Consider the following 26,469-nt stretch of genomic DNA (forward strand, 5'->3'; position numbering starts at 1 on the left):
CTTTACTAGCTGCAAGTAAATACAAGTACCTTGCTTGAGCTGACTGAATAGGGCACACAAAGTGGGGATCAAAATGGGGAATCTCTTGAGTTCTTTAATACCTTCTGGAGACACGATGAACTTCCCATAACCAGCTTTCTGGAAAATAGCTTCTTATTTCTGCTTTGGTTACTGGTGCCAGGGGCCGTATATCTGGGGGTCAGGGGAAGTATATTCAATTATAGAAAAACAACATTATTCTACTAAGAGCCAAATTTTAAATATGGACATTTAATTTAGACACGCATTTCCTGAAAGATCAATGAAACATGTTGTTTAGTGATTTCAAAATAGAACTATTAGGAGTTCTCCACTAATAGCATTGACAAAACAAAGCGTAAAATATCTTTATTTATATAAAAGCCTAATATGCAAAATGTCTCCTTGGGATTCAACCAACTGGGAGTTTGATCACTCACTGTGACATGTGCTGACCACCAGGGGGTGGTGTGGAACGATGGAAGGCCTAGGCCGGCAGCCGGCAGCCAGCAGCCACTAGGGACCCTAGCCATGCATGAATTTCGTGCACTGGGCCTCTAGTTTGTTTTATAAATTGCTAAATGTTTAGTGTTCCTGAGATTATACAAGATACTAATCAGTCTATAAAGTTATTTGCATTTTTATAATTGCAACAATTCTGTTTATGTGATTTTCTGCCTTAGCTTAGCAATTTATTTATAAATTCTCTTTAGTCAAAATGAACATAACTTCTGTTCCTGTCCAAGATGAACTAACAGGGACTGGGGTTATCCCTCTGTCTTTAAAAAAAAAAAAGAGAATAATACCAGACACACCATATAAAACAGTTTTCAGACACCAGAGCTTAAGTGACCCAGGACTGTGATCCCTGAGAGAAGGGAGAAGATTAGGTAAAGTCTAAAGTTGTCCAGGTTTCCTGTCTGGAGACAGTTTACAGGCTACAGGGCAGGGAGAGGAACCTATACAGACCCTTGTAGAGTTGCAGCAACACACATGGGAGTTTTAGGATGTCATCAAATGGACAATGTTTAAGATACACTATTAAGCAAAACAATCCTATATAATAAAAGCCTAATATGCTAAGGGTTTGGTCGTCCATTCAACCAATCAAAGTATAATATGCTAATGAAATGCTAAGGCCACTCAACCGCTCACTATAACGTGCATTGACCACCAGGGGACACAGTTGATCGGTTGACCAATCACTATGACATGCACTGACCACCAGGGGGCAGACACTCCAACCGGTAGGTGAGCTTGCTGCTGGGATCCAGTCCATTGGGACTGAGCAAGATGGGCTAGACATGCCCTAGAGCCCTCCCGGATTCCCTCCCTGGCTGGCCAACCTTCCACGTCCCTCCCCGCCCTGATTGTGCACCAGTGGGGTCCCTTAGTCTGGCCTGCACAATCTTGTAATCCGGGACCCCTCAGGGGATGTCAGAGAGCCGGTTTCAGCCCCATCAGACAAACCAGGTCGAGGGACTCTACTAGTGCATGAATTTGTGCACTGGGCTTCCAGTCAGATTATAAAATAGGACTGGTCATTCCGCTTTTGTCTGTTTTGTTTTAACTATATGTAAATGAAACAAAAGTCCTAAAAGTTATGAAAACATATTAATGAGAGTTCTATAGAATCTGAAATTATATATTGTACTTTGCCGGGAGCCGGTCCATCCTTGCTGTTTCAAGGGACCCGGCATATATGGCATACTGTTCTTAATATGTTTCCTCACCTTCTTGGCAGTATGTGTTTTAACCAAGGTCTCCTCTCTGAGAAAGGTTGTTTCCCCAGGTAGGGATTTTCCCCTGAAGTTAGGTGCCGGGAGCCGGTCCATGCTTGCTGTTTCAAGGGACCTGGCATATATGGCATACTGTTCTTAATATGTTTGCTCACCTTCTTGGCACTATGTGTTTTAACCAAGGTCTCTGAGAAAGGGTGTTTCCCCAGGTAGGGATTTTCCCCTGAAGTTAGGGAGGGAATAAAACCTCTTAACTAAGTGCCAGGCGGGTAATTAATCACTTTAACTACGAACAATCGTGCTTAAGCTACATAATCTTTACTCCCTGGAATGAAGATAAGAAACGCCCTAACCTTTGTAATAGAGATTGATAGGATTGAATCAACTGGTATAAATACAGATGCAACAAGAACAGCAAAAGACAGAACTTAGAACACAGAACTTAGAACACAGAACTAAGAAGACAGAACCTACAGACAGAAGAACTTCGCTGGAGAGAACATGGCAAAAGATCCTGGACTGAACCTGACTACAGAAATGGGCAAGAGAACCTGACTAGAACCTGGTGACTGAACCTGGCTGGAGAACCTGGACAGAACCTGGCTGGAGAACCTAGCGAGGGAACATGGCTACAGAACCTGGCTGGAGAACCTGGAGAACCTAGCAAGACAACATGGACACATAACCTGGCTGGAGATCCTAACCAAAACTTCGCTAGAGATCCTGAACAGAACTTGGCTGGAGATCCTGGCTAGAGATCCTGGCTAGGCTGCTGATCAACTGAACGCTGTCTCTGTGTCATTCCTTCTTCGCCGACTCCGTCCACACCTTTGGGGACCCCTGGACCCGCTGGGGTTGGACCCCGGCAGTTAGGGAGGGAATAAAACCCCTCAACTAAGTGCCAGGCGGGTAATTAATCACTTTAACTATGAACAATCATGCTTAAGCTACATAATCTTTACTCCCTGGAATGGAGATAAGAAACGCCCTAACCTTTGTAATAGAGATTGATAGGATTGAATCAACTGGTATAAATACAGATGTAACAAGACAGCAAGACACAGAACTTAGAACACAGAACTTAGAACACAGAACTTAGAAGACAGAACCTACACAGAGCCTAGAGACAGAAGAACTTCGCTGGAGAGAACATGGCAAAAGATCCTGGGCTGAACCTGACTACAGAAATTGGCAAGAGAACCTGACTAGAACCTGGTGACTGAACCTGGCTGGAGAACCTGGGCAGAACCTGGCTGGAGAACCTAGCGAGGGAACATGGCTACAGAACCTGGCTGGAGAACCTGGAGAACCTAGCAAGAGAACATGGACACAGAACCTGGCTGGAGAACCTAGCAAGAGAACATGGACACAGACCCTGGCAGGAGATCCGAACCAGAACTTTGCTGGAGATCGAGACCAGAACTTGGCTGAAGAACCTAGAGACAGAACCTGGCTACAGAACCTGGCTAGAACATGGCAAGAGAACCTGACTAGAACCTGGTGACTGAACCTGGCTGGAGAACCTGGACAGAACCTAGCAAGAGAACATGGACACAGAACCTGGCTGGAGATCCTGACCAGAACTTGGCTAGAGATCCTGTCTAGGCTGCTGATCAACTGAACGCTGTCTCCGTGCCATTCCTTTTTTGCCGACTCCGTCCACGCCTTTGGGAACCCCTGGACCTGCTGGGGTTGGACCCCAGCATCCAATTCCCCCTTTTTTATTTTTTAAAAGCAGGCATTAAAAAGAAAAAACCCCAAATGCTCTCTTGTATCCATTTTAAGAGTAGGATTGACGCTTTCCGCTATTACCTGAGTCCTGATCTATCACCCCAGGAAGAGCTTTGTAGGTTCTGCACTTTCCCAGGGTGGAAAGGCTGCAGTGGGGTTAAGGATAAGGCTCCTTGGGCCTACCTTCTCCCATGCCATTACATTTACCTTTCCTTCCTCAGAAAAGCATGGACATATTTCTTGTATAAAACGTTCTGTCTGACTGGGAGTAACCTTAATTCCTCTGCTAGCAAGCGTATATGTTAAAAGATCAATACAGAGTCTTTTTTCTTTAGACTCAGTATGGCACATCTTCTTAATCTAAAGATCAATACAGAGTCTTCTTTCTTTGGACTCAGTATGGCACATCTTCTCAATCTAAGTTCTGTACTATCCACCTTCTTACCCTACTCTTCTTAATCTAAAGATCAATACAGAGTCTTCTTTCTTTGGACTCAGTATGGCACATCTTCTCAATCTAAGTTCTGTACTATCCACCTTCTTACCCTACTTATCCTCTATAGGGGGGTCTGAGTACCCTGGTGGAGTCCTATCCATCCCGAGTGTCGGGGTTCTCAATGGGGGGGGCTTACCTAGGGGAATCCTGTTCCAGGAGTTCCCAAAGGTGTGGACGGAGTCGGCGAAGACTATCCACCCTCTTCCTACGGTGGAGTCCTATCCATCCTGAGAGTGGGGCTTACCTAGGGGTCCCTGTTCGGGCGCCAGATGCTGGGGTCCAACCCCAGCGGGTCCAGGGGTCCCCAAAGGTGTGGACGGAGTCGGCGAAGAAGGAAGGACACGGAGACAGTGTTCAGTTGATCAGCAGCCTAGCCAGGATCTCCAGCCAGGATCTCCAGCCAAGTTCTGGTCTGGATCTCCAGAGAGGTTCTGGTTTGGATCTCCTGCCAGGTTCTGTGTCCATGTTCTCTTGCCAGGTTCTCCAGGTTCTCTAGCCAGGTTCTGTAGCCATGTTCCCTCGCTAGGTTCTCCAGCCAGGTTCTGCCCAGGTTCTCCAGCCAGGTTCAGTCACCAGGTTCTAGTCAGGTTCTCTTGCCAATTTCTGTAGTCAGGTTCAGCCCAGGATCTTTTGCCATGTTCTCTCCAGCGAAGTTCTTCTGTCTGTAGGTTCTGTGTAGGTTCTGTCTTCTTAGTTCTGTGTTCTAAGCTCTGTATTCTAAGTTCTGTGACTTGCTGTCTTGTTACATCTGTATTTATACCAGTTGATTCAATCCTATCAATCTCTATTACAAAGGTTAGGGCATTTCTTATCTCCATTCCAGGGAGTAAAGATTATGTAGCTTAAGCATGATTGTTTGTAGTTAAAGTGATTAATTAATTACCAGCCTGGCACTTAGTTGAGGGGTTTTATTCCCTCCCTAACTTCAGGGGAAAATCCCTACCTGGGGAAACAACCTTTCTCAGAGACCTTGGTTAAAACACATAGTGCCAAGAAGGTGAGCAAACATATTAAGAACAGTATGCCATATATGCCAGGTCCTTTGAAACAGCAAGGATGGACTGGCTCCCGGCAGTACTTGAAATGGAAATAAGATTTCAACTTTTATATAAGTACACTTAACCTTATGCTAGATTTTAAAATCTTTTGCTTATATTTGGTTGTATAGGTATAAATGGAATTTTTAATGGTTGTAATATCACAGCACCATAGAATTTTAGAGCTCAAAGGCACATTGGATATCATCTGGCCTAACTTTTTTGCTTTAGAAATGAGGAGGTTGAGACTCTGAGAAGATAAACAATCATTCAGGTTTATAGAATGACCCCAGGGTCTTGACTATGGACTAGTGTACTCTGCTCCATACACTATATGTACCTCTTTGGATTCCCAAAAATGATTAACAGATTTTTTTCTTAGGGGCATTTACAAGTTATCTTTTCTATTTTAATTTTAAATAGAGCATGAAAATTGCCTTTCTTAGCAGCATAAAATTACACAAAATTCTTCATATTGGGCAGAATTCTGATAGAAAATATCAAACTTACGTAGCCTTCCCAAATGCATATGTTTATGAGACTCTTCAGCACGGAACAGGTGTGCTATGGTACAACAATTCAAAAAAGCTTGGATGCATCTTGGGCCTAACTTAATCCGGGCAGCTCGCTGTTCACAGCTTTCATCATCATTACGATAAGCTCCATCAAAACAGCATTTTTTCACTTGCATATGTTTGTATTGCGCAGCTGAAATGGTAATAATACAGGTGTCCTTGATTATGCATAAAGTCATAACACCTCACACTTAGAAGAGATCTGAAGAGATACTTCGTTTCTACTGCCATATGACCCCCTCCCCACAAGAGTCATGGTTAGTTGGCTGATCAGCCTCCCTTTGGAACTACTCTAGTAATGGGGAGAATGTGGTCTCATGAGGTAGGCAGTCCATTCTGATTCATATTAAAAGGTTAAAGGGCTTCCTGCAACTAAGCTAAATACTAAGTCTTGAAACTGGCACCTTGAGTTCAGCACCCTTTGACTATGAGAAGCACTCAAGTATTTAAAGATAGCAATCATCACTACACAAGTATTTCCTTCTTCAAGCTAAATATCCTCCCCCCCCCCCCCCCGCAACACTTTTTGTGTGATATGGTTTGAGGACCTTCACTAGTGGCATCATTCTTCATTGTAAATACTTAAATTAATGTGTCTCTTTTTGTGTCATTAGAACTTAGAATAAAAGTTAGAAATAAAATAATTCATATAAAAAATGGAAGAAATTACATTATTGTAAGCAAGATTATTAATTGAACTCAAGTCTCTGACTCCCAGCTCAATGTTCATTCTATTATAACACTGCCAATTATCAAATTTCTAGTTAAATAATTGTTTTAAATAATTTATATTAGACTTATTTCCCAAAGAGTAACCCAAAATACTATTAACTGTTAAACATATGCAATAAAAGAAATAGATTTCCAGATATACCCCCAAATTAATTAAATTATGAATGTTTTCAGAATAAAATAAAAGAATATGATTTTAATTGTTAGATTAAGTCTGTGGAGAAGAAATATTTGTGACAAATAAAAGTTTATCTTTTAGAGATAGAAATAATATTTTATTTTCTTCAGATTAAAGTTATGGCAAATGAACTATTAGATATGTTTGGAATAATTTTTTTGATTATTAGATAAATTAGATGAATTAGATGATTAGTAGGTGAATTAGATGTCTGTACATTTGTGGGTTTTTTGCCCATTCTGAGTTAGGGGACATTAGATTATGTTTAATTTTCTCCAGCTTTTGAATGATACAACCATAATCTTTTCACAATCACTTAGAGTACCTTGTTCCCCTATTTTCTCTTGCAGCATTCTTCTTGGCCTGAGAATTTCTTCACAAGGTTTATCTGTTTTGTTTTTTAAATGATAAAGACAAAAAGAAGAAAGGAAAAAAGGAGATTAAAATCTCGAAAAAAGGAAACGCCATAAAATATGTAAATATTTAAAAATTCACAAATCATTCACTCAAAATATTGAAAACATGCTTTCAACTAGGCATTACACACTATATATCTTACTATGACTTGTTTTATCTTAGGAGAGCTCATGATCTAGTGTTATATAGTTTGACTTGTTTGATCTGAGTTTGGTTTTGAATGTGGCAACCTTTTTTGAACCACTTATTATAGAGAAATAGCTAAGTATTTATAGTGAACAAAGTTTTTGTTGGATATGTTATTTTTATTATTTGTTCTTTGTACTATATTATGCTATATAATAAAAGGGTAATATGCAAATTGACCAAACAGCAGAATGACCGGTCACTATGATGTGCACTGACAACACAGGAGCTGCTCCATGGTGGTCAGTGCGCTCCCACACGGGGAGCACTGCTCAGCCACAAGCCAGGCTGACAGCTGACAAGTGCAATGGCCCGCCTCCACGGCAGCGCTAAGGATGTCCGACTGCGGCTTAGGCCCACTCCCTGCCTGTGAAAGGGCACAGGCTGGGCTGAGGGCCCCCCCCCCCCCCCCCCCCAGTGCACGAATGTCATGCCTGGCTTCTAGTTACAAATAATAGTATTAAATATACTCATGAACAATTTTAAAACCATAAAAAGAAGACAATTAAGATGTGGACTTGCTTGGCTGGTGTTGCTCAGTGGTTGAGCATCAACCTATGAACCAGGAAGTCACAGTTTGATTCCTGGTCAGGGCACATGCCCGGGTTGTGGGCTCAATCCCCAATGTTGGGTGTGCAGGAGGCAGCTGATAAATGTTTCTCTCTGATCATTTTTTTAAAATCTTCACCCAAGGATATTTTTCCATTGATTTTTAGAGAGAGGGAAAGACAGAGAGATATCAATGTGAGAGAAACACATTGATTGGTTGCCTCCTGACCAAACTGACTAGTGGTCTCTCTCATCATTGATGTTTCTGTCTCTCTCTGTGTTCTCCCTTCCTCTTTAAAATCAATTTATATAAAGATGTAGTCCTTGACCTTAGGAAGCTCCCAGTGCAGTCCTGAGAAAAGTTGTATAATCTATCTATATAAAAGCCTAAGCAACCACCACAACCAAATGGACAACCAAACAGGCTGCGTGGGGCAACCCGGCCGGCAGGAGGGTTAGTGAGGGGCAACCAAATGACCGAGCAGCAGGCTGCATGGGGCGACCCGGCCAGTAGGGGCGTTCGTGAGGGGCAACCAAACGACCGAGCAGCAGGCTGCATGGGGCAACCCGGCCGGCAGGGGGGTTAGTGAGGGGCAACCAAACGACCAAGCAGCAGGCTGCGTGGGGCAACCAGGCCATTGGGGGGGCAGTTGGGGGCAACCAGGCCAGCAGGGAGGGAGCAGTTGGGGGCGATCAGGCCGGCAGGCAGAGGCAGTTAGGGGTGACCAGGCTGGCAGCGGGGGCAGTGAGGGGCGATCAGGCCAGCAGGCAGAGCTGATTAGGGGTGATCAGGCTGGTAGGAGGGGAAGTTAGGGGTGATCAGGCAGGCAGGTAGGTGAGCAGTTAGGAGCCAGCAGTCCAGAATTGTGAGAAGGATGTCCGACTGCTGGTGTAGGCCCGATCCTGGAACTGGCAGTCGGGCATCCCCCAAGGGGTCCTGGATTGAAGAGGGTGCAGGCTCAGCCGAGGGGAACCCCTCCTGTGCATGAATTTCATGCACCGGGTCTCTAGTTCAGTATAAGAATGTGCAGTGATGCACTCCTATTGTATTACTTATAAACAGAGCTAGTCCCTACAATATTTTCTCTATCAAAGGAGGAGGGAATGATTAATTTTATGGGGGAAAGAATCCTCATAGAGGAGATGATTCTTATACTAGCTTCTCCAGGCTAATAAAAGGAAAAGCAGTTCTGATGCAGAAAGGACCAAAAGTGTAATAGCATAGTTCCATCCAAGAACTACACTTGGTTCTATATAGCTTAAACATAAGGTAAGGTAAGGTAGAGTAGGATGAGAAATAGTTGGAGAGAAGATCATAGGAGGCTTTGAGTACTTCATTTAAAAAAAAGTGTACTTCATTTTAAAGGCTAATGAAATGTCATTCTAATATCAGTGTAGAGAATATTCTGGAGAACGAACAAAAATGAGACCTAGGAGGCAAATAGTCTATGTAAGTTTCAATATCAATTTGAAGAATAAACAAAAAGTGCTGAGAGTTTTACCATTTTCTTGGGTGTCATCTGCATTTGCATTGGTGAGAAAGGTGAGTCCAGCCAGGCGGAATACCTCTGCATTGTTGCGGCCACCACCTGCCCCACAGCCCAGGTCACTCTTCTCTAAAGCTTGAAATACCTGTCCAGACAGCCAAAATGTTGAGCTTATTCAGATATAGAAATCATTCCTCTGAAGAACCAAAGGTGTGAGTTCATGGTTATAACAAACTTGTGAAATTATCATTTATCAAATGGCCAAAGTCCAAATTTCCCAACTTCATTCCTTTAGTTTGCCCTTTTACATTTTTAAAATATATACCTATTCAAAATTAAACCAAGAACTAAGTCTTAAGCTTTGGTGAGGAGCTTTTTAGAAACTGATCCATGGTGTTTTGTACTTAGATGCATGCTGCAATTGATAGAGCAGGCAGTTAGGCATGAGCAGAACATGAAAGATAGGCCAGATATGGAATGTCAACAGGGCAGAGAGTCTTAGGTGCCTAGCAATTAGCAAAACTGGGAAACAAATATTATAGGCTAGGACATTACCCTCAGGTGACCTTTCTTCCCCTAGCGTTGTAAGTCATATGGTTTAGACTCCCTTAGAGGAGGAAGGGATCAGGCGATAGTCTCATATGACTCCCATACAAGCCCTTGCATGATGACTCCCTTAAGCTAATATTAAGCCCTCAGGACAATGAGGTTCTGACTTGCATCAAATAATCTTAGGAACAAAGTCTCATGTCTACTGACCACAGAGACAGAGTTTTGGTCAAAGTAGAGATAACATCTAGGCCTCAGTTGTGTTTCAGCTCCAGGCACAGAAAAGCAGCAAAACTAGATGAAGCCATGCCATGGTTGACATCAGGATCAGATGCAATAACTAATGACTCCCATCCATAGTATCAACCAATCAGTAGAGACCACAATCCTGAAAGGACATACTTGGAAAGTTGATAAAATATTTCCCCTAAAATCCCTGCCTTTGGGAAAAAACAGATAAAAAGCCTTAATTCAATGGACACAGGGTTCTCTCTGCATCCCCTCTCCTCTCCTCTCCTCTCTTTCCTTCTTTTTCCTTTCTCTCTCTCTCTCTCTCTCTCTCTCTCTCTCTCTCTCTCTCTCTCTCTTCCTGCACCTTTCCCCACCCCCTTCTTTCCTTAGGTATGGTCTCTCTGGACCACACCTTCACCTTTCCCCTTTTCTTCTCTCAGCCCTGTTATCTTTGCTTTCTCCCTCCCAAGCTCCAAGAGTCCTTCTATTGCCGTAGACCAATTCCAGCATGTCATAATTTCAAGAGTTTCATCAAAAGGTTGATGAAACTTGGGGACTCAACAGGGTTGAGTCACGCATGTAGTCACCTGTTGGGAATGGCTAAAGGCATTTCCCCAAACTTGAATAGGAAACTGATTGTGGCTGCCAGACAGTTAAAGGGCATCTTACTCTACATGTCATTGCCTCCTACTGGCCAAACACCTGTACAGCCATAGGCTATTCCCCACACTGACAATGCTTCTGTACCCTTTGAAACCTTACCCTCTGAAGTGTATTATCTTCACCTTGCCTGAGGACAAATTGTGTTAATAAAAGCAAGGGTCCTAGACAAGGAGGCAGTCTTCAGTTCCTTTAGCTGAAGCTCCTCTGACCCCCAATGCCTTTCAAAATTATATCTCATCTCCAAACTCTTTATTAGTCCCTGGATTTCTATGTCATCTACGCACAGCGCCTTTTCCAGATTCCTGAACCCTTCTTGATGCTGGGACATGGACCCTGTCATTCTATTGCCTCTGTAACTTGTTACTTGAGTCCATGCATCCCACAGGACAATGGCTTACCTTCCTAAGAACCACTATTAGAGTACAGATTTTGATTATTAAAAAAAAGTCATTTTTATGAGACAAAATTTCTTCTACCTCTGTGACTTTCTCGCATCAGAGTTCTTGGCTCTGAATTCTTAGCCAAACTCAAGAACTAAGATCTAGCCCAGCCAGTGTGGTTCAGTGGTTGAGTGTCAACCTATGAACCAGGAGGTCACAGTTCAATCCTGGTCAAAGCACATGCCTAGGTCTCGGGCTCCATCTCTAGTGTTGGGAATGTATGAGGTGGCTGATCAATGATTCCATTTCATCACTGATGTTTCTATCTCTCTCTCCCTCTCCCTTCCTCTCTGAAATCAATCCTATCTAATAAAAGGTAATATGCAAATTAACCATCACTCCATCACAAAAGATGGCGGAGCCCATAGCCACAAGATGAAGGCACCCAGTCCTCTCAGTCCCGCCAGAGTCCCCCAGTCCCGGGGGAGAGGGGCGGCCGCTAAGAGCGGGCAGTGTGAGTGGCCTGTTGGAATGCTTGCTTCATCGCCGCGGCGATGAGACAAGCGTTCCACTGTGGCTGCGGAGGGCCTCTGGGCAGCAGGCACGGAGTGGTGGGGGGTGGGGGTGGGGATAATGCTTGTGTCGTTGCTCTGGCAATGAGGCAAGCATTCTGCGCCCAGCTGCAGATGGGCCTCTGGGCCGCAGAGAGCCTCTGCGCAGTGGGCATGGAGCAGCCAGGCCCCACAGAGAGCTACTGGCGCACAGATTCATGCACAGGGCTACTAGTGTGTGTGTGTGTGTGTGTCTGTATACACACACTAAGGAATAACTCCACTGTTAACACAATTAATATAATATCTTCCCCCAAATAAAAGAAAAATAAATGGGTGAATGCATAAATGAGTGAATTAGCAAACAAATTAATTTTTACATTGCTTAAAATAAACAAGCAAAAAGAGCACAACCTCTTGTGTTTGGGGGAGAAGGGCTCTAGGTTCTAAGTGGTGAGAATTTGTTTGGGGTGCTTATTCTAGTTTTAATGTTGATCCCAAATGTTTTCCTTTCTGAATGTTTTTTAGTTTCTTAGTTCTTTCTTCCCTGTTCAAAGAAATTCAAGCCTTAGGAAACATAGCAGAGTATAGGGGAGAGAAATGGGAACTTAGGGGAAATGAATCATTTTAAAATTCTTCTGTCACAGACTTTTATGAAAGTAAAAATACAAAAACAAAACAAAACAAAAACTCAGAGGTTGCCCATCCAGTCTTTTCCTGTGCTGCTACTATACATGTCCACACCCATATCCCCAAACCCCTGTCAATTGATGGCACTTTTGTTCCATGAATGTAATTTCTATCACAGTCATATGCCTCAAGTGCTTAACTCTACACCTGGAAGAACAAGAAAGGATGGACTTGTGCTTTGGGGAATAACATGACAATGGCTTACTTTCCTAAGAATCACTGTTAGAGTACAGATTTTGATTATGGAAAAGCAGGCCTATTCTTCCCTTAATTCTTCCCTCACAACCTACCTTAGGGGCCATACTTTTTTGAAGCACTGCACAGAGCCACCCATGCACCATAACCAAGGTTATGCACTACTTAACTTTTTCTAGGGACTTCTTGGCCTTCCTTTGGACTCCATATATAGCACTGTCCACTGCTGCTAACGCCACCCAGGAATCTGAGTGAGTTGCCAAATTAAGAGATACATGTTCACCTGGAGAGTATGAATCTGTACCTGGAGACAGATAAACCTAAAAAATCATTTGAAAAAGAAAAAAAAAAGGTCATTTTTGTGAGATAAAATTTCATAGGTTGCTGGTTATAGTCTCCTTTTTTCAGAAAAAAAATTTGATTGTGACATAATTTGTTGCTTACCTGAAGCTGGTTGCCACATTTTTCTTCAATATTTAACCAGATTGAGTCAGACACTAATTCTGCTGTCTGCTCTCCTGTGACGATGTAATAGACCAGGATACGGGCTGAAGGAACCATGTTCAGTGTCACCGGAGCATTTATACTTTGATAAGGGGAATCTGGAAGTTTCTCCCTTGTGCCAAAGTGAACGATTTTGCCCTTAGATAAAATCTAAAAATAAAGGGTGGCAACAACAATAACTACAAACACAAAACCTTTGTTTCAGGATGGAGCTTGGAGCTGGAATAGAAATTATATTAAAGAAAAAGAAAGTTAAGTTGTATGAGCCTACTGTGTGTCAGAAACTTTTATATTTACTTTAACTCCTTCAATTGTTATAATAACCAGTAGGATAGAAATATTATTTCCATTGGGCAAAAGAAGGGACTGAGGCTCAGGAATTAACAAAATGTCATACCGATTTTAGTTCAAAATCACATAATTAGGAAAATAGAGAACTAACAAATCTGTTTAAAGTCACTACAATGTCCTTTGTTTTATGGATTTAAAAAATAGACAAGTGGAGTACATCTTATTAAGGAATAAACTTTTAAAAGCAGAGGTTAGCTTCTAAGTTGGAAGCATAAGTTTTTTTTTTAATTACAAATTACATGAAGCCAAAATATCCTAAAAGATCTCTTAAGTTGTCCTTGGCAGGACTACATATAGTAGACAGAAAGTTTTGGTCCCTAAATAGGTCCCCTACTTCTTTATCAGCCAATACGATCTTTGATCCTCACTTATTTTTTTTTTTAATATATTTTATTGATTTTTTACAGAGAGGAAGGGAGAGAGATAGAGAGTCAGAAACATCGATGAGAGAGAAACATCGATCAGCTGCCTCCTGCACATCTCCCACTGGGGATATGACTGCAACCCAGGTACATGCCCTTGACCGGAATCGAACCTGGGACCTTTCAGTCCGCAGGCCGACGCTCTATCCACTGAGCCAAACCGGTTTCGGCACTCACTTATTTTTTTTAATTTATTTCTAAAAAATGTAAAAAATCCATCACCACCATCTGTTTGGCTTGCCCACTGGAATAACTCATTCCATTTCTTTGACAATTGTCAGGAAGCCCTTAACATTTTTCACACATTCTTCCCTAGATTTCACAGACAGGCATGACTGACCACCTCTGCTAACATAAGTGATTTAATAAGGAATGTTATAGAGCTATAGAACTGGAGCAGGTATGATATAACTCAACACTTAATAACAGGATTTGGATTCTCCTTTTATGCCAGTGAAAAGCATATATTTTAAATAGATCTAGGCATGTAATCTTTGGCCATGATATAGAGCATAGGTAACATGAGAATTTAATTAGGCTCTCTCTGAGGAGTAGCCAGCTGTCTTTGGTGAAAGGAGATCAGACAAGGAATTAGAGGTTCCCAGTTCAAATCAAAAGCTTCCTTTTCTAATCTGAGTGACCATGGCAAGTCTTTTAACTTATTTGTCTCTCAGTTTCCTCATCAATGAAATGGTCATGAAAATCATGCCCAATCTCAAAGGTTTTTTAAAAACTGGTTATCGAATTAGATGATGTTGTTGAAATGCTTTGTTAAAACAAATTTTAGGGATCATTATAATGTTTCTCTATGAGCAAAGGAAAATGTCCAGGTGGGGAAATAAATGCAATTTTATCATTATTTACTTACCAAGTAATTATAGTGAGTTATTTTGTCAATATATGGACTTTTGGGGGTAACAATAATATTCAGATTTTCTCCTACGAGCATAGGTTTATAGTTTCCAGTCCAGTCAATATAAAGGTAACTTTGGCTGAGAGATGAGTATGTTACTGCTCTGTAATCTTTGCTGGCCTGATTTTCTTCTGGAAGATCTGGATCATCGGTCCTGACCTAAAAGGGAACATTTCAAAGAAGACTTGTTGATTGTGATAAAATGTTTTATGTAAAATATACCTTTTAAATTCCTTTGCTTTCTAAATTCCACACCACCAAATGCTGAAGAAAGGAGCACCTCCACTACTCCCAGGTTTATACTGCTGTGGTATTAAGTAACTTTATAAAGTCTATGGACAATCATTAGAATCATATGGAATTATGGGCTGTGGTGGGCAAGTCTGGTGAAGTGAAGATAGAAAGATGCTCCAGGAACAAATATTGGTACCCTTCCTGAAATGTAATGGCAAGTTGGGGATTCCTCTTCTTATGTGTTAGGATGGCAGAAATTTGGAGTAGTGGTGGGGAGGTCATGAGGACTGGAGGATAGGAGTTGTGAATGGACATCACAGAGATTCTCTGGCCCAATTTCATTGTGAAGTGATAGTACAGGTGTAGTGCTTCATGCAGCTAGAAACTTAGACATTATTTGCTAGGAGAGATGACTATTAAGTGAGCTCCAAGGTGTAGTGCTTCATGCAGCTAGAAAAAAAGGGAGGCTCCCACATTTAACCCTTTTATGGCCCTGAAAAGAGATAAAAATTGGGGGAAAGAATATTCCAACCACTGACTTCCACTGCTGTACCTATTCTGAAGCTTCTAGATTCTAATACAGTCTTACTAAAGTAAGAGAAAATAATTAATTCCCAAATAAAAAAAAGTGATAGATTTATCCTCCTCTAGTGCCATTTTTATTTATTTTGGGGTGCAAAATTGTGGAATTGTTCACTGGACTTAAGTATAAAATCTGCTGCATAAGTTCTGCACACTAGCCAAAGCATACAGTCAAAAGTGGACACTGTCCTAGAAAATTTAACAGAATTCAGCTCACAGTAAACTCCAGCGCTGTCACTCCAGATGGGAGATTCACCACAAATGAAGCTACTCCATCACTGGAACCTGTTACACTTTTCTTTGACTCCAACTCAGCCGTCTCTTGGTTGTCACTGACCGTTTGTGCACTCAGGGTCACTGGCACCCCTCCTATTAACTCATCAAGCGAATCCTTAACTTGCACCTGTTTGTCAGAACAGTCCAAATTCAATTCAACAGCTCGGCATTTGTTTTAAAGCATAACAATTCTGAAATAATTTTTTTCCTCCCCATCAAAGTGTAAGTTATTCATGTTTAATTCAGTATAGAGAAGTGTATTCTCAGCTTATAAAAAGGTTTAATTCTATTTAGTTAAATTATTTTTAAATAGATTCTCTTGTATTTCAAGCAGCTCAAAACACAAATATTATTTTTTTAATTATGCCACGTAGATGTGATAGGTCTTCTGTTATCTAACGTCCATGTTGGTTTAGGACTAAATAAAAGAGAAAAATGAGACAGTAACTTCTGGGAATGATTCTCTTGGATATGAGAAACAAGAAATGCATCCTTCTTTCTCTTAACCTATACCTCTCACTGTCATGCATATAATCATATATACTTTCCACAAATATATACCTTATATTATTTTATTTTTATATTGCTATTAAAAGCCAGTGACCTACAGTAAGTAATAAGTAAAACATTTTAATTATACTAAATTTGATTTTTATTTTTTTTTTTTTTTTTTTTTTTTTTTTTTTTTTTTTAGAGAAACCAAGTAAATTGTCCGGTAGAATGTTTCACATTCTTTTTTTTATTTTTTATTTTTTTTTATTTTTATTTTTTTTATTGCTTAAAGTATTACAAAGGGTATTACATATGTGTCCATTTTTATCCCCCCGCCCTAGACAGTCCCCTAGCCTCCCCTATCCCCCAATGTCTTATGTCCACTGGTTATGCTTCTATGCATGCATACAAGTCCTTTAGTTGATCTCTTACCCCCCTACCTCCTGCCCCGCAACCCTCCCCGGCCTTCCTGCTGCAGTTTGACAATCTGTTTGAGGCAGCTCTGCCTCTGTATCTATTATTGTTCAAAAGTTTATAATGGTCTCTATTATCCATGAATGAGTGAGATCATGTGGTATTTTTCCTTCATTGACTGGCTTATTTCACTTAGCATAATGCTCTCCAGTTCCATCCATGACGTTGCAAATGGTAAGAGTTCCTTCCTTTTTAGAGCAGCATAGTATTCCATCGTGTAGATGTACCACAGTTTTCTAATCCATTCATCTACTGATGGGCACTTAGGCTGTTTCCAGATCTTAGCTATGGTGAATTGTGCTGCTATGAACATAGGGGTGCATATATCCTTTCTGATTGGTGTTTCTGGTTTCTTGGGATATATTCCTAGAAGTGGGATCACAGGGTCAAATGGGAGTTCCATTTTCAGTTTTTTAAGGAAACTCCATACTGTCTTCCATAGTGGCTGCACCAGTCTGCATTCCCACCAGCAGTGCACAAGTGTTCCTTTTTCTCCACATCCTCTCCAGCACTTGTCGTTTGTTGATTTGTTGATGATAGCCAGTCTGACAGGTGTGAGATGGTACCTCATTGTTGTTTTGATTTGCATCTCTCGGATGATTAGTGACTTTGAGCATGTTTCATATGTCTCTTGGCTTTCTGAATGTCCTCTTTTGAAAGGTGTCTATTTAGGTCCTTTGCCCATTTTTTGATTGGATTGTTTATCTTCCTTTTGTTAAGTTGTATGAGTTCCCTATAAATTTTGGAGATTAGGCCCTTATCGGATATGACATTGGCAAATATGTTTTCCCACACAGTGGGTTTTCTCGTTGTTTTGTTGATGGTTTCTTTTGCTGTGCAGAAGCTTTTTATTTTGATGTAGTCCCATTTGTTCATTTTCTCTTTAGTTTCAAGTGCCCTAGGAGCTGTATCAGTGAAGAAATTGCTTCGGCATATGTCTGAGATTTTGTTGCCTTTGGATTCTTCTAGAATTTTTATAGTTTCCTGTCGTACATTTAAGTCCTTTATCCATTTTGAGTTTATTTTTGTATATGGTGTAAGTTGGTGGTCTAGTTTCATTTTCTTGCATATATCTGTCCAATTTTCCCAGCACCATTTATTGAAGAGACTATCTTGGCTCCATTGTATGTTCTTGCCTCCTTTGTCAAATATTAATTGAGCATATTGGTTCGGGCCGCTAAATTTGATTTTTAAAAGCACATTTTCACAGAATAAAAAGACCATCCCGACTTTCTAAACTGAGGACAGGGAACAAAAATTTTTACTTTAAAAATCTAATGTAACCTATTACATGTAATAAAATATATATACTAAATGTAATAAAAAGTCAAGTGAATATTTTAATTCCATACTGTCAGTATTTATTAAATGAAAAATAGAGGAAGGAAAGAAAACATTAAATAGGAAGGAGGAAGCAAAAAAGACAGAGAAAAGATAGTTAGGATGAGTCAAGATGGAAAGGATGGAGAACAATACAGACAGATGTGATCAGACAGTTATGCACAAGGAGAATACAGAGTGAAAAGCACAGAGGTACAAACTCAGACACACACAGGAAGTAAAAAATTACAAGAGACAGGGGTTTCTTTTCAAAGAATGATATCTCCATCTTAAGGCTTTTTAGGAACATGACACCAAATAGTTTTAAATATTAGTTTTTTTAAACTATAGACTTATGGGGTTTTATTTATACACTAGAGGCCCGTTGCATGAAGAGATTCGTGCAATAGGCCTTCCCTTCCCCTGGCTGTTGGCACCAGTTTTCCTCCGGCTCCGGTTTTCCTCTGGCACCCGGGACCCAGGCCTTCGCTCCTCCGGCCCAGAGCCTTCCATCTTTGCTCCACCAGTTCGTGCCTATGTATGCAAATTAATCGCCATCTTTGTTGGGTTAATTTGCATGCTCTCCTGATTGGCTGGTGAGCATAGCAGAGGGATGGTCAATTTACATATTTGTCTATTATCAGGCAAGATAATTTAATGCAATGCTTATTTAGGGAATGCCTAACATCTTAAATAATGACACTTGCCCTAAGGCTGAAACTGGCCTGCAGTTTCCCACCCCTGTCCACGTCCATAGGAGAGGCAACTTTTACAGAATGAGTTCCTTCCATGATTTGCCTCTCTAGGCTTCTTCCCCTATTTGCTACCCCCATGTTTTCTGTAAAAAGAAAAAGACAATTATATTCAGCAGTTTCTCTTCCTACCCCCGCCCCCCACCTACCTTGATAGAATATGGAATTCCAGGCCTCAAGAAAAGAGGAGTAGCAACCAAATACAGTTTGTAGGGAGAGAGGACATATTTGATGGCAGAAAATTCTGCCTCTTCAGAAAATCCACCTAAAGAAATGACAAGGATCATGTTGACCTTTTTAAGGAGAATATTATCTACACTGGGATCTATTTTATGTCACTACGACTTCACAGACTTGTTCTTTCACTCACTCCATTTTGCACTCATTCATTTATCAATTGTAAGTAGGACATAGGTCAGGGGTGGGCAAACTTTTTGACTTGAGGGCCACAATGGGTTCTTAAACTGGACCGGAGGGCCGGAACAAAAGCATGGATGGAGTGTTTGTGTGAACTAATATAAATTCAAAGTAAACATCATTACATAAAAGGGTATGGTCTTTTTTTTTTTTAGTTTTATTCATTTCAAACGGGCCGGATCTGGCCCATGGGCCGTAGTTTGCCCATGGCTGACATAGGTCTTGGTTCAGAGGGGCAGTGAAGAGAAGAGTTTAAACGTCAGGAGTTTTCAAAGCCTATGTACAAGGCCTATATGTAAATATCTCCCATGTAGAATTAGAGCTATAGAGCTGAGTTGAGGAAGAATGCAAAGAAGGGACACTACTTTTCGTCAGCGGTCTGAGTTTCAGTTGAGTATGTATAAAGGATTAAGGAGAGAAGGAAAGGATAGGCCAGAGATTGAGCCTTACAGGGGATTTACCATTAGAGTGGAGAAATGTAGAGAGAAATGTAGAGGAAGTCAGAAAAGAGTGCTTGAGGTAGAGAGAATCAAAGAATGATATCTCCATCTTAAGGCTTTTTAGGAACATACTACCAAATAGTTTTAAATGTTAGTTTTTTAAAACTATAGTCTTACGGGGTTTTATTTATATATAATTTAATGCAATGCTTATTTAGGGAATGCCTAACATCTCAAATAATGACACTTGCCCTAAGGCTAAAGCTGGCCTGCAGTTTCCCATTGAGGGTTCACTGGTAAGTGCCCAATAGCATTACCCTCCAGCTAAACTTAAGCTAAACTATTAAAAATAACACACAAATTTCTAGTTTCCCCAAACCCCTTCCCAATATTACATCCCTAATACTCCCTATATTTCAGCTAACTGGATAATCTGTCATTATCAAAGATCAAGATTCACTTTCCACCCTTGGTATGTCCCTGTATAGAGGATGCTCACTTCACCCTGTCTACCATTCTTGTCTCAAAACCCTACTTATCCTGCAAGACTGATCATCTTTAGAACACTGTTCTTGGATGCTCAACCATCACCTAAGAGCTCACCTTCCTCTCAAGGTCAATAACATTAACTATTGAGCTAAAAGCATACATAGAATTCCTTCGTGTTATAGAATGCTTTGTTTACTTGTATTATAACTGATGCTAGTATGCTGTTAGCCTTTGAGTGCTGGTATTATACATCATTCATATTTGGAAGCCTGCATGCTTAGCAACACTCTTTGACTATTTTATAAATATTTATTAAACTGAATTATTTGAAATAAATTGAGTAAAAATGAAAATAAGAAACATTAAAATAATGATAAAAACAACAGCCAGGGCAAGGAGTATTAAGTTATCCTCATTACCCAACATCTACTGGACATCTGATATATACAAGGTGCTCAATATCTGAATAATTACCTCCATTCTTCATTCTTCTATTCTAGAAGTACAAATTTAAAGAGGCCTTAGGGTTTAACTTTAACTTTACAAAAAAAAAAGAAAGAAAGAAAGAAAGAAAAAGAAAAGACTCAGTATGGTTAAATTATTTGTTCAAGGTTAGTTGGGGGTTAAATATGAACCTGAAAATATAAAGAACATTGATAATCAAAACATACCAGAAGCAAGACAATTTGACTCAATGTGGAATAATAATTACTATTAAAAACCATTGGAGTGGGGTTGAGAGCACTATAAAAGATGTTAAGGATGCTAAGAAAGTAGTAGGTGGACCCAAGAAGGAGGAGGAGGAAAAGAACTAGAAAGAGGAGGAGGAGGGCCAACACTAATATGGTCCTCATTATGTAACAGGTACTGTTTTATAAAATGTTTTTATTTTAGAGAGAGAAAGGGAGAGGGAAAGGAAGGAAGGAATGGAGAAAGGAAGAGAGAGGTTAGAGAGAAACATCAATTGGCTGCCTCCTGCATGCCCCCTACTGAAACCCAGGCATGTGCCCTGACCAGGAATAAACCAGAGACCTTTGGGTGCATGGGATGATGACAATCAACTGAGCCACATTGGCCAGGGCATGACAAGTATTGTTTTAAGTGCTTTGGGTATATTGACTCTACAACCCTAACCACAACCCTATGAAGTATATACTATTATTGTACCCACTTTAAAAACACTATTGCCGCCGAAACCGGTTTGGCTCAGTGGACAGAGCGTTGGCCTGAGGACTCCCAGGTTCGATTCCGGTCAAGGGCATGTGCCTGGGTTGCAGGCACATCCCCGGTAGGAGATGTGCAGGAGGCAGCTGATCAATGTTTCTCTCTCATCGATGTTTCTGACTCTCTATTCTCTCTCCCTTCCTCTCTGTAAAAAATCAATAAAATATATTTAAAAAAACAAACAAACAAACAACAAAAAAAACACTATTGCCTCCAATTTTAGACAGAATTTCTGAACATTATGGCTTGAAAAAGACTTTAGATGACATTTGGTTCAACTTCATCATTGCACAGATAAGGAGACTGATAATGATAATAACTTCCATTTGAATACTACTTTATCAAACATTTTTACATACATAATTTCATTTTTATTTTGTTTCTCACCAGGTGAGAACATTAGGGTGCCAGATGTTCAAGCCAGATAGCCTGCAGAGCCACTCAGGATATCAACTGGGCAGGTGTTATCCTGCAGTTGAAGCAATGGGAACCCAATGACTAGAGTGGCAAAACTATATTCTAACCCTAGCTTTTAATGACACAAAAGTAAAATTTAAATATGAAAGAACTGTAGAAATCATTTATACCTTTAATATACTGTCTAAATATTTCCCAAGATAAAGGAAGGAAGGAAGGAAGGAAGGAAGGAAGGAAGGAAGGAAGGAAGGAAGGAAGAAAGAAAGAAAGAAAGAAAGAAAGAAAGAAAGAAAGAAAGAAAGAAAGAAAGAAAGGAAAGAAAGAAGGAAGGAAAGAAGGAAGGAAGGAAGGAAGGAAGAAAGAAAGAAAGAAAAAGAGAAACTTACCTGAAGACTCTATGACTGTTACACCAATATAAAGGTACTTATCGTTTAAGTCTTCCAGACTGCTGTAGGACAATTCTTTAACTGCCATTTCAGAGTTCAGTGTGACTTTAGCAACTCCATTTATCAGCTTTTTAAAGGGGGAAAATGAAAGAGTTATTTCAGAGAAAAACTTATAAGGAAAAATTAACAAAATCTGCATTTACTAGCCTCTCATAGTAAAGGCCAATGTCCGAAGAATGGTTGAGCATCAGCAATAAAGTAAATGACTGATCTAAAATTAAGCCCAGAATGTTATTTTCTAATTTATATTATTGAATTATAGACATGGGGAGTCTTAAACATCATTTGGTTCAACTAGGTCTTTTTTGTACTAGCTGACAAAGATGTCTTCTTCCAATCCCTGAGTCATCATCTATCTTCCTAGGCCTCTCGGCTTACTTTTGCTCTTAACTGAGAGCTTGTTGGGTTTTACATTTAGTTTGTGCTTTGCTGCTTACATATTGAAATATTAATTAAAAACATACAATGAGTAAAGGGATACAGGGTTAAGTCATACTGTATCATTTAATTATTAAGCATAATAGTAAAATGGACTTTGCCTTATTTTTTTCTTCTAAAATTAAATAACTTGAAGCCAGGGATTTTTGTATTATTTGACTTTACGTCTCAGTGTCTAGCATAGAATCATTAAAAAAAATCTTTATTGTTGAAAGTATTATAGAGGTCCCCCCCCCCCCCCCCCGCACACCCCCCGCTCTTGACCTCCTCTACCTACCACATTCACATCCCCTCCCCTGGCCTTCCCCACACTATTGTTTGTCCATGGGCTATGCATATAAGTTCTTTGGTTAATCTCTTCTGGCTGCCCCCGCTTCCCTCTAAAATACATCTGTTGTATAGCATAGAATCTTGCATTAAAAAGAGGCATCTAGCCCTAGCAGGTTTTGCTCAGGGGTTAGAGCTTTGGCCTACAGACTGAAAAGTCCTGGGTTTGATTCTAGTCAAGGGCACATGCCCATGCTGTGGGCTTGATCCCCAGTGAGGGGCATGCAGGAGGCAGCCAATCAATGATTCTCTCTCATCATTGATGTTTCTATCTCTCCCTTTCCCTTCCTCTCTGAAATCAATAAAAAATCCTATATAATAAAAGGGTAATATGCAAATTGACCGAAGGGCGGAATGACTGGTCACTAAGCCGTGCACTGACCACCAGGGGGCAGACGCTCAACACAGAAGCTGCCCCCTGGTGGTCAGTGTGCTCCCACAGGGGGAGCACCACTCAGCCAGAAGCCCAGAAGTCAGGCTCATGGTTGGCAAGCACAGTGGTGGTGACGGCTGCACTAAGGATGTCCGACTGCCTTGGGGAGTGGGCCTAAACCATCAGTCGGACATCTTCCAAGGACTCCCAGACTGCGAGAGGGTGCAGGCCGGGCTGAGGGACCACCCCCCCGCCAAGTGTACGAATCTCGTGCACCAGTCATCTAATATATATATATATATATATGTATATATATGTATATATATATATGTATACACACACACACACACACACACACACACACACATACATACATACTAGGGGCCCGGTGCACAAAGATTCGTGCATGGGGCGGGGGTAGGTAGGGTCCCTCAGCCCGACCTGCACCCTCTCCAATCTGGGAGCCCTCAGGGGAGCCCACTCCAATCCGGGAGTTTCTGTCTGTCTTTGAAACCATATGAACAAATTGTCTGAGACCCCCAACCCAGTTTGGTTTGTTGCTCACAGAATAATAGAGGCATTTTTTTTCTTTGCTTCATTGGTGGAGATTTCCTGGAAGTTTTAGAATATCTTCCCTTTAATTTTTCCTAGACACTCTGATTTTACTTATGTTTCTCATCTTTGCTTACCCTCCATCCCCCACTGCAACTGTAACTTGCTCTAGGCTCACTTTGCTCTCGTGTAGGAGATCCATCTGCCACCAGAACTATGATTCCCAGCATTCCTGGTGCTCCCTGTGCTCTGGGCTTCCACTTCCATCCTGGGGCTGCCATTAGAACTACTATTCCCAGAATTCCTGGTGCTCCCCACGCTGGGAGCGACTGAGGGAGCCATGGCCCCCCAAGCCTCCGGCTCTCCTGCTCTGCTCTCTGCCCGGGCGCCTGTGTATGCAAATTAACCCACCATCTTTGTTGGGTTAATTTGCATATTCACCTGATTGGCTGGTGAATATAGCGAAGGGATGGTCAATTTACATGTTTCTCTTTTATTATATAGGATATTTTTTAAAGAGGCATCTAATTTATATCTTAAACAAATAAAAGTGTCTTTCGAAAAAGCAAAGGCTAAATAACTGGTGATGCAAACTACATGAATATATAACACTGAGTAGAATGACATGAGTCCTTATCATCTGTGGAATAATGTAAAAATCAATGAATAAGAGAAAAGGGGACCAGGGCTCTAATCTGGTCCCAGCAACCACTAGCTCTTACTTAACCTTGGACAAGTAACTTCCCAATAAATTGGTTATTGGTGGAAATGCAGTGTCCACCACTGAAAGTGAGGTATCCCTTTCCCTACTAGGTGCTGAAGGGTCAGATCCTCATGATATCTCAAGAAAAAGAATTTTCTGAGATTTACACCAGTGGATGAGTGATTTTTACTTGTGTGAAATTATATTCTTGTGTCTGTAAAGTCCCATTTCCCTTAAACCAGTCCTGGAAGAAGTGCAGCTAGGGATTCAGTAGAACAAGAAGCAAAGCCAGTGTGCCGAGATTCTGGTCCATGGTGGAGCTGGGTCTGGTGTAGCATTAGGCTAGTTATAGTCCATCAGTCCAGTGTGTCTGTTACCCATGGGCCATGTGGGCAAATGCAGGAGTGTGAGAGCCCCTGCTGGCCAGGAATCAAGCAAAAGAGATAACTCCTTTATTTAAGAAATTTAAATATCTCAAATTTCATGCCTTTGCAGTGGCCACGCCTACTCTGGCCAATGACGTATTTCCAGGTATGAATGACAGGCAAATACCTTCCCTATTTCACTCAGACTTTATTGGGCATGTGTCTAAATTGCAGCTTTCTGGGAAAGCTGCACAAATGGAATGCCTGTACTATTTGGCTTTCCCTCTTCTCCTTTGCTATTAATTAATAACTGGGTTCATTACAATGGTATCAAATTCATTCACTCATAAGTACATAGAGAGTAGTACCTACTATTTGCCAGGAACCATGCTGGCTCTGAGTATATAGTGGGAACAATTCAGATTCACAAGGGGTTTAGTGTAGACAATGATAGAAAAGTAAATAAACCATTACTATTAACATTTTAGAAGGATAACTCTGTTGGGGGGTGCTGCTCTGTACATTGTAGGAGTGTAGCAGCACTCCTGATCTCTATCTATGAAATGCCAGTAGCATCTTCTTCCCCAGTTATGACAATGACAAATGTCTGTGGGACATCTCAAAATTTCCCCTTAGTGGTAAAAATAGTCCCTGGTTGAGAATAAATCATAAAACGTACTCTACTAAGAGAGGCTCAAGGCCTAAGGGAGTACCTGGCAGAGGCAGTTAACCTAGTTGAGAGGAATCAGGGAGACTTCCCAAGAAAAGGTGTCAAGGTTGAGACTTAAAGTCTGAGGAGGAATTAGCCAGACAAAGAAGAGGTTGGAGGGGACAAAGGGGAAGAGTATTCTCAAGCAGGAGCGGTATTGCAAAGACCTGGAAGCAAGAGAGACTAGTGTAAGGGAGAGGAAGGCGGGAAGTGCCAGGAGATAGGCTGGCGAGGGAGGCTGATGTCATGGCAAGTTGGCTTTATCCTAAGGACAATAAGAAGCCAATGGAGAGTTTTCAGCTTCCATTTCCCATCCCTATATAAAATTAGGGATCAGACTAGATAATTTTAAAGTTATTTTCCATCTCTAGCATTCATAATGTATCTTTAGGTTCGACTGAACATCTTAACATCTTACCATTGTGCTTCGCATTGCCTTTTCCATCATTACTTTGTTATCATCATGTAAGTCATCTTTTATTCCAAAAGAGACAAAAACTTCAGCCTCAGCAACTACTTTGTTATAAAAATACCTGTCAAACAATAATACCATAAGATTATTTGGCTATCAAGGTTATAAAAATAAAATTCAGATAAACTAACAATTTGAAATTACATTGTATACTTGATACACTTTAAATTGTCTTCCATCTACAATTACATTTCATCCTCATAAAATTACAATAATAAAGCCAAAGTGCAGGTTTTATGACTATGTGCTTGATGAAAAAAACTGATCTTGAGGAAATCAAAAGACTCAGGTCCGGAGCCCTTTCCTACAGAACACATAGCTTCCTTGATGATTTTGATGTCAGTGAGGAGCTGCCTCCTATTTCCTTTTATGT

At 40.8% G+C, this 26,469-nt stretch overlaps 1 protein-coding gene across 2 annotated transcripts in view; it reads right to left on the reverse strand.

Moving 5' to 3' along the window:
• Positions 1–26,469, reverse strand: part of C5 (complement C5) — a 98,599-nt gene that overhangs the window by 48,049 nt on the left and 24,081 nt on the right. For both annotated transcript variants that reach the window (XM_036329886.1, XM_036329885.1), the window contains 11 exons: positions 26,043–26,157; positions 22,098–22,224; positions 18,874–18,989; positions 15,628–15,813; positions 14,550–14,753; positions 12,849–13,058; positions 12,575–12,724; positions 9,161–9,290; positions 6,832–6,894; positions 5,532–5,729; positions 102–192 (listed from right to left, as the gene is read on the reverse strand). In XM_036329886.1, the coding sequence (XP_036185779.1) occupies positions 102–192; positions 5,532–5,729; positions 6,832–6,894; positions 9,161–9,290; positions 12,575–12,724; positions 12,849–13,058; positions 14,550–14,753; positions 15,628–15,813; positions 18,874–18,989; positions 22,098–22,224; positions 26,043–26,157 (1,590 nt within the window). The remainder of the gene's footprint in view (positions 1–101; positions 193–5,531; positions 5,730–6,831; positions 6,895–9,160; positions 9,291–12,574; positions 12,725–12,848; positions 13,059–14,549; positions 14,754–15,627; positions 15,814–18,873; positions 18,990–22,097; positions 22,225–26,042; positions 26,158–26,469) is intronic.

This window comes from Myotis myotis, unplaced genomic scaffold (genome assembly GCF_014108235.1).
Source record: "Myotis myotis isolate mMyoMyo1 unplaced genomic scaffold, mMyoMyo1.p scaffold_m19_p_12, whole genome shotgun sequence".
Classification (NCBI taxonomy): domain Eukaryota; kingdom Metazoa; phylum Chordata; class Mammalia; order Chiroptera; family Vespertilionidae; genus Myotis; species Myotis myotis.